The sequence below is a fragment of the Hordeum vulgare genome, chromosome 4H, assembly GCF_904849725.1.
Source record: "Hordeum vulgare subsp. vulgare chromosome 4H, MorexV3_pseudomolecules_assembly, whole genome shotgun sequence".
In the NCBI taxonomy this organism is placed as follows: Eukaryota; Viridiplantae; Streptophyta; class Magnoliopsida; order Poales; family Poaceae; genus Hordeum; species Hordeum vulgare.
The window spans coordinates 9,862,026-9,878,029 of NC_058521.1; the positions used below are offsets into that span (position 1 = coordinate 9,862,026).

A 16,004-nucleotide genomic window follows, 5' to 3' on the forward strand; every position below is an offset into this window, starting at 1 on the left:
TGGATATCGTTACAAGTACATGTACTGAAAAGAAGATATATATATATATAGAGAGAGAGAGAGAGAGAATTGGCTTACACTCGCCACAAGCTACATCAGAGTCACATCAGTACATTACATAATCATCAAGAGTAAGAGCAGGGTCCGACTACGGGCGAAAACAAACGAGAAAAATAAGAACGACGTCCATCCTTGCTATCCCAGGCTGCCGCCCTGGAACCCATCCTAGATCGATGAAGAAGAAGAAGAAGAAGAAGAAGCAACTCCAAATGAACAATCAACGCGCTCGCGTCAAGTAACCTTTACCTGTACCTGCAACTGGTGTTGTAGTAATCTGTGAGCCATAGGGGACTCAGCAATCTCATTTCCAAAGGTATCAAGACTAGCAAAGCTTAATGGGTGAGACATGGTTAAGTGGTGAGGTTGCAACCGTGGCTAAGCATATATTTGGTGGCTAACCTACGAGTCCAAGGAATAAGAGGGGGGAAGATCTACGCATAACGGACGTGAACTATGGATGGTCAAATGAATGATCCTGAACACCTACCTACGTCAGACATAACCCCACCGTGTCCTCGATCGAAGAAATAACTCACGAAAGAGACAGTCACGGTTACGCACACAGTTGGCATGTTTTAGTTAAGTTAACTTCAAGTTATCTAGAACCAGTGTTAAACAAAGTTTCCACGTTGCCACATAACCGCGGGCGCGGATTTCCGAAAAGATTTAACCCTGCGGGGGTGCTCCAACTAGTCCATCACAAATTACCACAAGCCGCATAGAAATCCTCAATCACGAAGCTCGCAATCTCGTCGGATTCCCTAGTGGAAAACCTCAACTCTGAGATTACCCAAAGCATCACCGGAATCCCGATGCACAAGATATCTCGCCAAGGTAAAACTAATCCAGCAAGGCCGCCCGGCGTGTCGACGATCCCGATAGGAGCCGCGTATCTCGTTCTCAGGACACGACGGATAAGCACAGCGTACGGTGGCCTGATAGAAATCTCCCGAGTTGCCCCGGGTTGGCCCCGCAAACGGCTCTAGTTTTGGACCAGCACCAACAACACTGACCCCCCTGTATTATGTACAATTACTCCTCCGGTAGCGCTAACTCCCTATGCATTTCAATATTATCAAGTTATTATGTTAGGCAAATGTAGTACCAATGTTGGGCCTTGCCAGACCAGGTTTAATCTAAAACGAATTATCAAGGGGTCCCCATAACAACCCCGATCGTGTTAGGAGCGCTCGTTTATGGAACATAACACCGATAGCCGAAACTAAGGGGGCAAAGGTGGAACAAAACACCAGGCTAGAAAGGCCGAGCCTTCCACCTTTTACCAAGTATATAGGTGCATTAAATTAAATAGCATTAATATGGTGATAAGACAAGGGACCCATGTTATCACATGGAAGCAACTGCACCTGCAACTAGCAACGCTATCAACATGGTTAAGCAAGCAGTAACATAGCCAATCAGTGGTTTGCTAGGTCGAACAGGTTGAAGGTATTCATGGCATTGATGAGAGGCTAATATTTAACATGTGGTAGGCAACGAGACATAAGGATAGCATCGAAATAACTAGCATGGCAATGATAGTAATGGTATCTGGGGAAATGATCATCTTGCCTGAGATCCCGCTTGGAAGAAGAATGACTCCGCGAAGCAGACGAACCGACGTAGTCGAACGGGTCCTCACGATCCGGCACGCTGCGGAACTCTATCGAGACAAAGCAAACCGGAAACACAAATCAACACACGGAATTCACCACATGATGCACAACACATATAATGCATGAGCAACTGAAAACATGCAAGACACGGCAAGACAATTCACACAATCAAACACTACACGTTAAGTGAAGTTCAATATGCAACGAGTTGCATATTGACGAAACTCCGCGTTTATTTATTTAGTTCTATCCCGATTAGATACACGGCCATATTAAATGTGGTTAAACATGGCAAGAGGTGAAGCGTAATTAAACTACCTATCTGAGCATTTTAAATGAGGCCGGAGACGACGTATAGCATCTCCAAAGTGACCCCATGTGTTAGGTTCTAATTCTGTCCAGATTTGTCTTAATCATAGTTTATGTTTGTTAAACGGCAAAACAAAGTGGTTCACGTGGTTCTAATCGTCGTTATGCTTCATTTACATATATTGCACTTCTCCAACGGAGCTACGGACAAATAGTTACGACCTAAACCGTTTTCAACACGTCGACACGCAAACCGATGCAACAACACACTAAACAATTCTAAATATGCATGAGAGTTAGAAAAATATTATTCTACGCGAAACTCTAGCCAAGTTACATATCTAGCTTATTTAGATTCGATGCACGGTTTGCAAAAAATTATTGACTTTTTAAAAACATGCATCTTTCTACACAACTAGTAAATTGTCCTAAGGTAAGCAGTAAAAAAAACAAAAAAAAACAACAAGGCCGAATTACTGCAAGCAGCAGTGGCCCAGGTTTGAAATTGGTCCAAGGAGCTGAGTGTGTGTGCGTGACAAATGGGAAAAGATGACAAAAAAAATTGGCATACGTGGGAATCGAACCCAATACCTCCTAGTTGCAGTCAAACACATAGACCAGCTAGACTACAATTACCACCTAATGATCAATGGGATTAGGCTCTAAAAGAGGTATGCACGCGAGGCTATATATACCAGATAAAATAGAAAAAAAAACCAACCAAAATACTGGGGCGCTCTGGAATCGAATCCAGGGCCCTTTCGGTGGACGCTGAATACACTAACCAGCTCGGTTGGGGCCCTACTCGTGGTGTAAACAAGTGGCTAAACTAATTAACCCAAAGAGGAGAACAGATCAACATCCAGTAACACATCGGAAGGGCTGCTCACAACGGGGAACTAGGGGCCGACGGCGCGATGCTCGAGCGAAGACGGCGGGCTCGGAGGCCGGGAATGGAAGGGCCTGCTAGGACCGGCCGGATCCAGCTGCAGATCGCCGGATCGGGAGCGGGGCGACGAGGAGCTCCGGCGAACGGGGTTGCAGGGGCTCATCCATGGCGTTGCAGATGTCTGAAAATAGAACAGGAGAAGAGAGAATTCAGAGAGAGAGAAATTAGCAAAAGGGGAGAAGAAAGAGAGAGAGAGGACAGGGGCCTGGCTTCGCACTTGCTGCCCCGGACATCAGTGGCACATAGCTCCTCTCGTGCTGCTGCGTGTCGGCGGCTCGCCGGCCAGCGGCAGGTCAGAGAGGCAGGCGCGCAGGTGCCGAGTGGGGGAAGGCAAAGAGGCGACGAGCACGAGGGACAGCGCACCATGGAGTTCCTTCGAAGCTGCTGAACCTGTAGAAAGAGAATGTGAGAGACGAGGGGAGAACCAGAGAGAGGGGAATAGAGGAGAGGGAGGAAGAAGAGAGGCAATGGGAGGCGTGGCTCTGCTCACCAGCAGAAGGACGAGGCGGGGTTCCTGAGGTCGGGAGTGAGAGACGGCATGGATCCGATCATTGGCGAGACAGCGGGCGGGTCAGCGAGCTTGCTGCTGGAGAAGACATGGCATTGCAGGCGAGCGCTCTGGTTGGCCCGGTGGGGAAAGCGAGGTGCTGGCGGCAGCGAGTAAACAAGGGTAGGATCCCTAGAAACTAGGCTTTGGTTTGATTGGACTGGATGGACATATATAGGGAAATGAAACTAGCTCAAGACCTTCCGATCGTAATCGAACGGTCGCAGATAAATAGGTTAGGGTTTCAATGGACAAACCGATGATGCTTTCGGTTAAACGGGGTTGATCCTGACCCAACGGTCACGAGCACCCGGTTCGGATCCGGGGAAGGTTCCGGACAAGGTTGCGGACAGGTCGGTGCACTGTGCAGAGGGGCTAGGCGGCGATGAGAGGGAAAAACAGCGACCCGACATCATGTTTTAAACCGACAAAACCGTCCGACGAATAACCGATAACGGTGCCGCTACGGTCGACCGTTCGGGTACCAGGCGGACTCCGATCGCGACGGAATTTGACAGGAGGCCTACCTGTAACTAATCACGACCGCATGACAAGTTTCACCCCGATCAGAGAAAGTTTTATGCACACTTTTAAAACAGGGTTTTGACGATGCCGCGGGCGCGTGCGTGTGCGGTCGGGCTCAGAACGGACAACGACGCGAACCAGCAACTAACAACGGACGCAAGTTTTGAAAATTGGTGGCAACGGAGATGTCGATGCAATGCAGATGATGCGAATGATGCGACAAAAGAAAATAGACACACGACGAAAACGGAATAGAAGGGGAATCTTCTGGAACGTCGGCATCGGGCTGTCACAGTAGCACATCCAATAAATCTCCTCCGAGTGTCACTGCCTTCAAATGCAATAAATTTGCCTGGCATCTTTATGTGCAGTATGCACTTAGGCTCAGATTCAGCAACCATACCATACAAACTAGGGTCTATGACAGTATCATGGGTTTGCTGCAGCAACAAATACGCACATGTCACCTACAACAACATTTTTCAAATCTTCCATCCCTAACCCTATTAGAGGGAAAGAGAGGACAACAAAGGAGAAAGACCTACAAAATACTCCATCCGCATGCTAATGAACTCGCTCATGTACTTGTCATCGTCTAAGCTCTCGCTGTTGGACCACGACGGCATGGTGGTGGCCAGTCACCTCGCCGTCGTGATAACACAGGAAGGAGAAGAGAGAGAGAGAGAAGAGCTCAGAAGAGAGTGAGAGATGCAGAGCACGGGGAGTGAGCCGACCAGCTCTTGACCTGGTCGGACTGGCTCATAAGGAGAGCCAACTAACGACCATCAGCACACTCCCATCAATGGTTAGACCACGCGACACTAAAAACTAGACCCCACATGTGAGTTTCGAGCTTAAATCCTCTAAAACGGCCATCACACAAAAGTGATAGTTTTCTGGGACGGTTTACCACAAAAGTGGTAGTTTGTGGTCAATTTTTTTAAAGTCGTAGTCTCATGGGATGGCGACCCAAAAAGTGATAGTTTTTTTGTCAAATACTCGATTATTCATTACTAGCAAAAGGGCCCGTGCGTTGCAACGGGAGAAAAAAATACCACACGCTTTTAATCTTTTTATAATCATTTTGATTTATTAAAATAATAAGCTAAATAACTAATGTAGTTAGTCCTATCCTATTTTGTTGAGAAATCAACCCGTCCATTGTTAATTCCACCATGATGAGAAAATTGAGCGGGACAAGCAAAGCAAAACTAAGAGGCTACGTGAATTGATCAATGGACTTTTATCTTATTTCACTCATGGGGTAGAGAATGTGGGATCAGATGACAAACTGAAGGTGGTGTTTCATTCTCTGTCTCTACAACAATGCAATCTTACATTCAATACATTCATTCATCAGCAAACAAATCCCCACAAAACAAAATTTCTTGCCGGTGCTTGGCACACGGTTGGAGGCATGGGAAGGGGATCTCACCAGATGATGAGTTCCTGCCGGAGGAGGGGATACGATGAGGGGAGCAAGGGTTAGGCGCCTCTATCTGTCCATAAGGAGTCGCCCTTGCCGCACCATAACCTCGGAGTTCCCCGTGTGAGCCATGGAGGCCCGCCTCCACCTGCAAGTACTTCGCTCCGCCGCGCCTTATCCGCGCGCCGCCGCCGTTCTGCATCGAGCAGACGCATCGTCCCCAGTCATTGTAGCTGCCGCGTTGATTTGATCCAGAAGCTGTGCTCGAGCGCCGAAACGGGGGTAGCAACCGGGCAGAGGTACGGCCGCGGAGGCGGGTGGGTTGAGATCGACAACAGTGGTGGTTGAGGTCGGCCGCGGTGGCGAGTGGTGTGGCAACGGCCTGGGCACAGGCCAGGGTGGACCAGGATCGACGCGATGCGCTCGAGCGCCGCAACGAGGACAGTGAGCGGGGAGAGGTACGGCCGCGGAGGCGAGTGGGTTGAGATCGGCAGCGGTGGCGATTGAGGTCGGCCGCGGCGGCGAGTGGTGTGGCGGCGGCCTGAGCACAGGCCAGGGTGGTCCACGGTCGACGGGAGGAGACGATGCGTACGGGTATAATTTTTGCAGCGAATCATTTTTTTTCTTTTGTGTTGCAGATAAATGATGGAGCGCGGGTTGAATAACAAAAATTACAGTTTTTTTTATAAAAATGTCACGGTGGGTTTTTCGACGGAAGCAATAGCCGCTTTATTATTAGGTAGGTATAGACTTATGGGGATTCTAAAAGATGTAAATAAAATCATGAAAAAAATAGGAATACATAGTTCAACCAAGGACACACCCTTTTATCGTGAGAGGCTTGCTTTGCACATCTATGGACACCATCATTGGCTTCACGCCCAACATTCGGCAAAACAAAAACTCTCAAAGCGCATACTCAAATCCGTGATTACTCATATATAGTATAATTTTCAATATAAAAGATGAGTAACAAACCAAACCATAAGCTGCTTGTACTTTCATGTTTTCATTCACGTGTTAAGTTATAATAACTTCACAAAAAATAAAGAGAATCGATCGGAAAAAAGAAAAGAAAAGAGAGAAGGGAATTGTGCTTTGCGATGCGTGCGCGGGCATCCGAAATTGCCCTACCCTACGCCTCCCTTCTCCGTGGAGTGCCGGCCCCATAAATCCCAGTCTCCCACGCCGCTCCCCCAATCTCGCCGCCCCGACTCGTCTCCCCAGCCCAAATCCCCAAATCGCCCCTAAAACCCTAGCCGCCGCCACGCCATGGCCGCCTCCCCCACCGCCTCCGCCTCCGGCTCCGCGGCCGCGGCGGCGGCGGCCGCGTCCGAGGCCAACGACGGGCCCACGCTCTCCGTCGTCACCAAGCGCCTCCGCGCGCTGCGCAAGAAGCAGAACCGCATCGCGCAGATGGAGGAGGCCGTCGCCGCCGGCAGGACGCTCAACCAGGAGCAGAAGGAGGTGATGCGCTCCAAGCCCACCCTCGCCGCCGTCATCGACGAGCTCGAGCGCCTCCGCGCCCCGCTCGCCGTCGCCGTCGCCGAGGAGGTCTCCGTCTCCGCCCCCCCCGCCCTCGCCCCCGCCCCGTCCGCCTCCGGCTCCGATTCGTCCGTCCAGGACCTCCTCGCGCTCGTCTACTTCGGCGCCCTCTTCGACGTCAAGCCGCAGAGCGACTTCATCGCCACCATGGCCGCGCGTGAGCACGAGCGGAGCAGCTGCATCACCTACGACTGCGTCGGGGACGACACCGTGGACCTGCTCGTGGAGGGCGACCTCGACGTCGTGTCCGCTGTGGCCGCCCTCGCCGCGGCTCGCCCTGCTTCCGCGGTCGGCGTCTCCCACCGCGACGCGCTCCAGGCCTGTGCCCACCATGCCCGCTTATGGCTCGCCCGCGCCGACGAGCCCATCCACCCTGGCTCCTCTGTTACTTGTGAGTGTTGTTGATGTAGTAGTAGATTTGTTGCTTGGTTTGGTTGGAAGTGATTGCTGACTGAAACCTGTGCCTTTTTGCTGTAGATGCTGCGGTGAGGGCTAAGCTGGACAGGATCATGGCATCAGACTACTACACAGCAGCTGCAGTTGGAGGCTATGGAGCTGAAGGTGTGCAGGCACAGGAGAGTATGGCTGCCTCACCAGAGGCATCAGCAGTGGAGGAGAACCTAGCTGCTGAAGGCCACAAGGTGAAATCGCAAACTTCATTTCTTTTTTTGCGTAATTTAATTCATGCTTAGCATGGTGCAGTTTATCGTTGCTGTGAGACTGTGTTATGATATTTGTCAAAGATTTATGCGCACAATGCTCCTAGTATTATTATTATCATCATCCTTACTGCTGCTTCTGCTGCTGCTGTTTGTGCCGATTCAGTAGTAATGAAAAATGTGGAAAACTGTAAGGTCTCTCAACTTGGGATGTAGATTATACTGTTCCATACGATGTTGTGGGCCGATGCTTAGATATGACAGACAGTGCCTGTGCATTGGTGTCCTGGAACCCCCCCTGAAGATAATAACTTACCATCATGTGCTTTGTATAATATTGTGCGTAGTGTCACCACTATCTAGGTACTGGATGGTCTCTATGCTGATGGGTCCTCACGGTGGTTGTGCAATAGCATGATTGTTTATCGTACATTTGTTTCTTTTCTACATTGTGTGTCTAAATTTTTCAGAGTCTACTTTGTTGTTCATCACATAAAATGCTGGTTGAAAAAACACTGATCCCTGATGTCAAAACATCCTGAAAAAGGGTACGCATGTATTTCGTTTGTAAATATACCAAAAAAAACTGGCATATCTGAAGCATGAATGGAGAAAAATTTAGCGCTCTGACAATATTTGTACCCTTTGTATAATGCAAGTTTTGTGCTCCTAAAAGAATTACATTTTAGAGACCTAGATTAGTTTCTTGTGCTCAGGTGCAAAATAATGTTTGCTTTTCCAAGAAAAACTACCCGAACCTGCATGGGTCAAACTAGCCGAATATTTCTTGGGTCTGGTACTATATGTTTCTTGGCATTCTAGCTTGTGTAGTTGTGATATTGCCTCAAGATTTCTTTCCTGAGGTGCAGATTATCTTTCATAACTATAGGTTATTCATAATCTTTGTCAAGTCCTGAGGAATCTTCTTTGACTTCTATTTTAGGAATTCTTATTATTTTAAGCTGCAAGCTCCTAGGCCCTTTACAGTCTTTCTAGGTGCAGAATCTAGCCTTTCATTCTTGCCTGTTTTCTCGCGCAAGCTTGATTATAGAGATGTTATTTACCCAGCGTTATGATATGGGTAGGTTCCAGCCTCTAGTGCTCATCATAAAGTCACCTGCAATTTAAATATGTACTGCAGAAGTCATGGCTGCTGCTGTACCCACTCTTTTGTATGTGTATTTACACCAAAGGCAGTGTGATTTTCCTAAATTTCTAAACTGGATTTCTAATTGAGTTCACTCTCACAGTTCCATTTTTTATAACAAGCTAGACATTGTCCAGGCATCACCTGCTGCATGTTCCCTCAAGATGCTATGTTTAGAAACTGTACAATGCCCACCCCCACACCTTTTAGTATTATTATTATTGGAACAAAAGCTAGATAGCAGTGCCATCAACTTACAACACCTTATCACTGTTCTTTGATGTAGAGTACCATTAAGATGCACCTCCATACCTATGATAAACAAATGCGGTGTGTTACACATTTGAAATAATGCATTCATAATTACATAGTTGTCCTGGAGAAATTGTGCTGTCTTGCATTTTTCAAACAGCCAATCATGAACTTGGGTCAACGTGTAACTTCTGTGTGTTTTCCAATGTTTTGAGTCGCTTGAACTGTTTTTGTTTTGTGCCATATGATGAGAAACCTTATCCAACTCACGACGGTCGTCTGAGACACTTAGTGTGTAATGGTGCATACATATTTCACTGATGGCATTTCAGTTTTTTTATTTCCTGGAGAGCATTGGGTTAATGCAAGTTGTAGAATAACCTGAACTCCTGAAACTTTTGTGCACATGTTTATTGGTAGAACTAACCATTAAGGACCTTGGGTGGGAAATTTATAACATGTTAATATGCAAACTGTTTTTTTACAATATTGTGTTGTGCATGTGATGAGAAACCATTTGCAACTCACGACGGTCGTCTGAGACACTTAGTGTGTAATGGTGCATTTGTATGTTCTCTGATGCCCCTTCTGTTTCTTCAGTTTATACGAGATTTGGGTTCTTCTGTTATTATATTATTGTGATTGGTTGGTACCTCTGAACTTGCACTATATACCAATTAAAGGAAATGATCGTACATGACAACATGAAAATATTCACCAATCTCTTCCTCCCTATTTGTATACTAATTAAGATCCCTAATTTTTTTAACCAATCTCTTCCTCCTTGCATGTACTACCTCCGTTTCTTTTTACTCCGCGAATAAGATTTGGTCAAAGTCAAACAACATAAAGTTTGACCAAATTTATTTCAAAAAGTATGGATATCTACTATATTAAAATTATATAGTATGAAAATACATATCATGGTGCATCTGATAGTATTGATTTCATGTTGTGAATGTTGATACTTTTTAATATAAAGTTAGTCAAACTTAACAAAGCTTGACTTTGACCAAACCTTATATGCAAACTAAAAAGAAACGGAGGGAGTATATCTATATACATTTTCAGCTGTTAGTGGCACAATGAGGAGTTACTTTGCTAATGCATCTATTATGAGGTTGAAAAGCCAATGACCTGATACGTCCTTTTCATTCCTATTGTACCTATTTTCTTTTAAAGAATATCATTTTCCTTATGTTCTATTTTTAAAATAAACTTGTATTAGCAGTGTCATCTACACTTGCACTGCCTCTTATTAAGATGATTGAAGATTTTGGGTTTTATTTGTGGGTGGCTGCCCAGTGAGCCATGCACGTGCTAGTGTCATGATAGCTGGTGTATATAGATATAGAGAATAAAATGTAGGTACATGCAATTGTTAATCTTGACGAGGGCCACATTTCCTAGAAGACTTGGCTCTCCTGGTTAGCCGTACTCTGATTACAGAATCCTTGCCTCTAGGTTCAATTGTATAACATGCGTAAAAACAGATCAGCCACTATATTTTGTCCAGGAAAGCAAAAGCACCACTAATTTCCTGGTACTATGTTTAATACTTGTTTGGTAGGCTGCATCAATAATATACTTTGCTAGTTTAATTGTTTTGGTTAGTGTGAATTCTTTCTACTTTTGCTTAGTTGTATTGGCTTAGTTGGTTATATTCATTTTGTGTCTTCCTTAACACCCAGAAGCTGAGCTATATTTTATCTTATATTGATCTTGTTGGTATGCCTTGTTGACAGGATGAGAAGGAAGACTCCCATGCTACAGAAATTTATGATGATCATCAGTCTAATTCAGCCGACGTTCCAAACCTGGTAAAGGCTGCTGACCTGTGGATTGTTTTTCTGTATATCTGATATATTTCTGGCTGATACTGACATGCCATTTTTAGGATCGTGAAGCTCCAGTGAACCCCGATGAGGAATATCCCTCAGTTGAGGCAGAGCAAGAGAAGTTTGACGTGGAAGAACAGGATGCCGAGCCAAAAGAGCAGCAGTTCCAGCAGCCTCGGCGGTCTCATCAGAACCAGCGTGGTGGTGGTCGTGGCAGGAGGGGTGCCTACCCCAATGGCCGGGGTTGGCGTGGAGGCAGCCGTGGATACCAGGGTGGCGGGTACCAGAATGGGCGTGGATACCAGGGTGGAGGTGGTGGATATCAGGCCGGTGGTGGAGGGTACCAGAATGGCCGGGGTGGCGGCGGTGGTGGTGGGTACTACAACAACAACGACGAAGGGTACTACCAGCCGAGGAACTTCAACAACAGGGGCAGGGGTGGCCGGTCTGCCCAGGGAGGCGGGCACGCCTACGCTGAGAGGGTCGAGGCAAACGCCTAGTTGTGTTATTTTGCTTGGGGTCAAAGGTCATGAGAGGGAGAAGAGTCTGGGAGCCATTTTGTTATTATAGAACTAACTTAGCCTGTTATTATGTCTGCAATCCATCCGCCCCCCATCTGTGAGTTGGTTTTGTTGCTCCAATCCAGTGACTGCATATGGTTGGTCGATAAATGTGGAATCTTCGTCCAAAGTAGCTTCAGGTCATGTTTGTTGGTTCCCTTGCCTTTTCTTTTTCTGTATGTGTGAGTGTTTTTACTGGTTCGAATGTGTTGTGGCAACAAACACGTTAAGAGCGCAAACTGAAAACAAAATGTATGTTTTTTTTTGAAAAAACTTGTCTAGCAGCCATTTTGAGGTATGAGTTGTAATCAACAATCTCGTCCCTTTGTTATTTATTTTGTGAAGCAGGAACTGAATTTCACCATTTGTTATTTCTTTTGTGAAGTAGGAACTGAATTTCAACGACGCAAGCGAAGTGTCACAACTATGACGACCTGATGATGCATGAATGGAGCTCTAATGGTTGAAACTGATGTCTCTACAAAAGTGTTCCAAAATCACCCTCAATTTTACAAATGATTTTTCTTTTAATAAAAATTATATCACTGAAAAACCGTGTTTTTCAGAAAGACCAGAATACAACCAGCAGCAGTGAAGGAAGAATGTAAGGAACTGATTAAGTGTTTGTCCAAATGATGTTCTGAGAATTTCGTCTGACAAAACCTGAATAATACAATCTGATGGCTGCTGAAGCCAAATCCTATCCAGTTCATGAGAAACCCCTTCTCTAGCTAAAACATGGGCTACTTTATTTCCCGATCTTCTAACCCAGGTAACTCTAACATCCTCGATGATTGGACCTAGAACTGAAAGATTGGTCCCCAAGTCATTTAACATTGTTATAATTTCTTTATTATCCAGCTCCACATGCACTTCGTAGCTCCATTTTGAACTGCCAGTTGCACTCCGTTGCGACATGCCATAGCCTCAGCAAGTTCAGGGTTAGATACTCTTTGGAAAAACCAGGACGCACCACCCCTAAACGCCCCAATATGATTGCGTAGTGCCACTCCGCTGGCCCCTCTATCCTTCAGCTTCGACAGTGCTCCGTCCGCATTTACCTTGAGCCTACCAGGATCAGGTGAAGACCATCGTACATCAAGTACTGGCTGATGGATCTTCTCCCGACGTTCGTGAATTGACGCCCACTCCAAAACACGAGGGAACACCGATTCAACAACAGTTTTAGGGTTGGCAACCTTCTTACCTTCCCTTGTCTCATTCCTCGCCAACCACAAACCATACAATGCCTGAATCATCACCTCTTTCTCCTGCTCGCAAGCATCAGCCAACCAATGCATCAACTATGCCGCAAGCTCATTAGGAGGCCCCTCCAATATCGGTGGGATCGCCACTGAGGCCCCTTTCTCTGAACTTAGCACTTTCCAAAACATAGGAGAATACGGACAGGTCCAGAAATGATGCAACACAGTTTTTTCTCTTCCACAAGCACAACAAAATACTCCTGGCTTGATCTTGCGTGTAAGTAACTCAACGCCTACTGCCAAACCATTCTGAATGAGGCGCCACAAATGTATCTTGGCCTTTCCATGGGCATTTATATTCCAAAGTGACAACCAACTCTTGTGCTTGTTTACTGACGAGGAGGACTCTGCCGTCCAGTTTTAGTCCTCCTCAGCACCATGCACAAGTGGTAAGCAGATCTCATAGAGAATTGCCCAGATTTCATGAAGTTCCAAGCAAGAACGTCGCTGCACGCCGGCCCTCCAATGGCCACTTGCTTTATATCACACGCATCATCAGCAGTAAACATTGTGTCAACTTTTGTTTCATCCCAGCCAGTGCCCTCTGTGTTCATAAGATCACATACCCAGGCAATGCCTTGCATGAAAGTTTGTCCAAGAGGTTTGGGGCTGTCCGCTCTAGGGATCCGGTTCGCATGATGAGTACTAATCGAAGCTCCATCACCAATCCGCCAGATGACCCCTTCCCCCGGCAAGTCTCTCCCATGCAAAATACTCCAGAAGGTATAGGACGCTCCTGTCGGGTAGGTTGCACTCATAATGGAGCAGTCGCTAAAATACCTAGCCTTCTGTACCCGAGCACAACATTGATGAGGGGTATTGCAGAATTCGCCACGCTTGCTTCGCCAACAACGCTTGGTTGAAGGCTTCAAAATTTCTGAAACCCATCCACCCATCTCTATTTTGAAGACACATTTTTTTCCAGGAGACCCAAAGCACTTTCCTTTCACCTTGGACTGCACCTCACCAGAATTTCGACGAGACCGAAGTCAGGTTCTGGCATATCTTCTTTGTGAGTTGAAAACAACTCATGGTAAAATTAGGTGTTGATTGTAGTCCCGATTTCACAAGTACCTCACGCGCCGCTTTGGACAAACCTTGCCCCGTCCAGCCGTATACTTTCCCCGAGGAACTCTTCCTAACATATTTGAAAACACCATCCTTTGATTTACCAACCATTGTTGGGAGACCCAAGTACCTCTCACTCAGTGCTTCCAATTCAATTCCTATGGTTTGCTTAAGAGCAACCTTCTCATCCTCCTTGCACCCTTTCTCAAAGAAAATAGATGATTTATGGAGGCTCAGTTCCTGTCTAGAGGCTCCTCGGTATATTAACAGAATTTCCTTAAGATCCTGAAGGTTGCTTTGTGATCCTTCCAAGAAAACAACACTATCATCCACAAACAAAAGGTGACTAAGATTGGGGCTAATGCTCCCAAAGTTAACACCCTTGATGATATTTTCCTTTTGGGCATTCTTAAGCAGAGCTGAGAATCCTTCCACACAAAATAGGAACAAGTAAGGTGAGAGCGGATCCCCTTGTCGAAGGCCTCTCAATGGGGTGAAGCTGCGAGAGGCCACGCAGCCAGCACGTGCATGAAAAAACTTGTCCCACGCGTGGGAGTTTTGGCTCGTGGTGCCAAATGTGTGCTAAAAAGCCACATGCCTTTAGGCCCGCAAAATGCTAGAACTTCCTTCCATTGCACCTTCTTACCCATCTCTTCCAGCGCACCGCTGCCGCCGCGCCTTCTTCCCCGCCTCTTCATGCGTCCCGTTGTCATCGTCCCTTCCTCATCGTCAGTTAAAAAGCCGCGCGCCTCTATGCCCGCAAAATGCCAGAACTTCCTCCCATCGTGCCTTCTTCCCCGCCTCTTCTAGCGCACCGCTGCCGTCGCGCCTTCTCCCCCGCCTCTTCTAGCGCCCGTTGCCGTCGCCCCTTCCTCATCATCGGTTCCAGCGTGGCCCCGCCATGCCACCGCGTCCCCGGAGCAGCTCGGGCTATCATGGCGTCTGCCTCCGCCCTTCCGGCGTGTATTACACGGAGATTCGCTCCTACGATACACGGTTCAGGCTCGGAACTTCCGACACTGCTCATGAGACCGCCCCGCGCGTACGAAGCGGCGGCGTGGCGCCTCGTGCGGCCTCCGTCGTAGACGAACTTCTCCGACGTGTGGACGCACTAGCACGCGAAAGTGTTGGGGAACGACGCATGGGAAACAAAAAATTTCCTACGCGCACGAAGACCTATCGTGGTGATGTCCATCTACGAGAGGGGATTTTTGATCTACGTACCCTTGTAGATCGCACAGCAGAAGCGTTAGTGAACGTGGTTGATGTAGTGGAACGTCCTCACGTCCCTCGATCCGCCCCGCGAACCGTCCCATGGACCGTCCCGCGACCCGTCCCACGATCTAGTGCCGAACGGACGGCACCTCCGCGTTCAGCACACGTACAGCTCGACGATGATCTCGGCCTTCTTGATCCAGCAAGATAGACGGAGAGGTAGATGAGTTCTGCGGCAGCGTTACGGCGCTCCGGAGGTTGGTGGTGATCTAATCTCGGCAGGGCTCCGCCTGAGCTCCGCAGAAACGCGATCTAGAGGTAAAACCGTGGAGGTATGTGGTCGGGCTGCCTTGAAAAAGTTGTCTCAAATCAGCCCTAATACCTCAGTATATATACGAGGGAGGGAGGGGAGGAGGCAGCCTCAAACCCGCAAGGTTTGGCCGAAATTTGAGGTGGAGGAGTCCTACTCCAATCCTACTTGGAGTAGGATTCCACCTTCCCACTTGGAAACTCTTTCCATCTTGTGTTTTTTCCTTCTCAAACCTTATGTGCCTTAGTGGGAACTTATTTCAGCCCACTAGGGGCTGGTTTATGTCTTCCCATAGCCCATGAGACCCCTTGGGGCGTGACACCCCTCTCGATGGTCCCCGTCACCCCTCCCGGCACTCCCAGTACACTACCGATGAGCCCGAAACTTTTCCGGTAATGCGCGAAAACCTTCCGGTAACCAAATGAGGTCATCCTATATATCAATCTTCGTTTCCGGATCATTCCGGAAACCCTCGTGACGTCCGTGATCTCATCCGGGACTCCAAACAACATTCGGTAACCAACCATATAACTCAAATACGCATAAAACAACGTCGAACCTTAAGTGTGCAGACCCTGCGGGTTCGAGAACTATGTAGACATGACCCGAGTGACTCCTCGGTCAATATCCAATAGCGGGACCTGGATGCCCATATTGGATCCTACATATTCTACGAAGATCTTATCGTTTGAACCTTAGTGCCAAGGATTCAT

General features: G+C 47.4%; 1 protein-coding gene and 3 non-coding genes across 4 annotated transcripts; all 4 read left to right on the plus strand.

Moving 5' to 3' along the window:
* Window positions 1–6,635: 6,635 nt before the first annotated feature.
* LOC123447187 (nuclear transport factor 2) lies at window positions 6,636–12,077 on the plus strand. The gene is made up of 4 exons (XM_045123769.1): window positions 6,636–7,368; window positions 7,455–7,618; window positions 10,781–10,855; window positions 10,933–12,077. The coding sequence occupies exons 1-4, from the start codon at window positions 6,705–6,707 to the stop codon at window positions 11,371–11,373; spliced, it is 1,344 nt and encodes a 447-aa protein (XP_044979704.1). The 5' UTR covers window positions 6,636–6,704; the 3' UTR covers window positions 11,374–12,077.
* Window positions 9,274–9,361, plus strand: LOC123451596. Its single transcript, XR_006632433.1, has one exon. It is a non-coding gene; the product is annotated as a small nucleolar RNA Z161/Z228 (small nucleolar RNA).
* LOC123451595 lies at window positions 9,532–9,620 on the plus strand. Its single transcript, XR_006632432.1, has one exon. It is a non-coding gene; the product is annotated as a small nucleolar RNA Z161/Z228 (small nucleolar RNA).
* Window positions 10,112–10,204, plus strand: LOC123451597. Its single transcript, XR_006632434.1, has one exon. It is a non-coding gene; the product is annotated as a small nucleolar RNA Z162 (small nucleolar RNA).
* Window positions 12,078–16,004: the final 3,927 nt, after the last annotated feature.

Coding starts and splice junctions, on each gene's coding strand:
- LOC123447187 (XM_045123769.1), top strand. CDS start 6,705: ATGGCCGCCTCCCCCACCGCCTCCGCCTCCGGCTCCGCGGCCGCGGCG. Junction 7,369..7,454: donor CCCTGGCTCCTCTGTTACTT/GTGAGTGTTGTT, acceptor TTTTTGCTGTAG/ATGCTGCGGTGAGGGCTAAG. Junction 7,619..10,780: donor TAGCTGCTGAAGGCCACAAG/GTGAAATCGCAA, acceptor CCTTGTTGACAG/GATGAGAAGGAAGACTCCCA.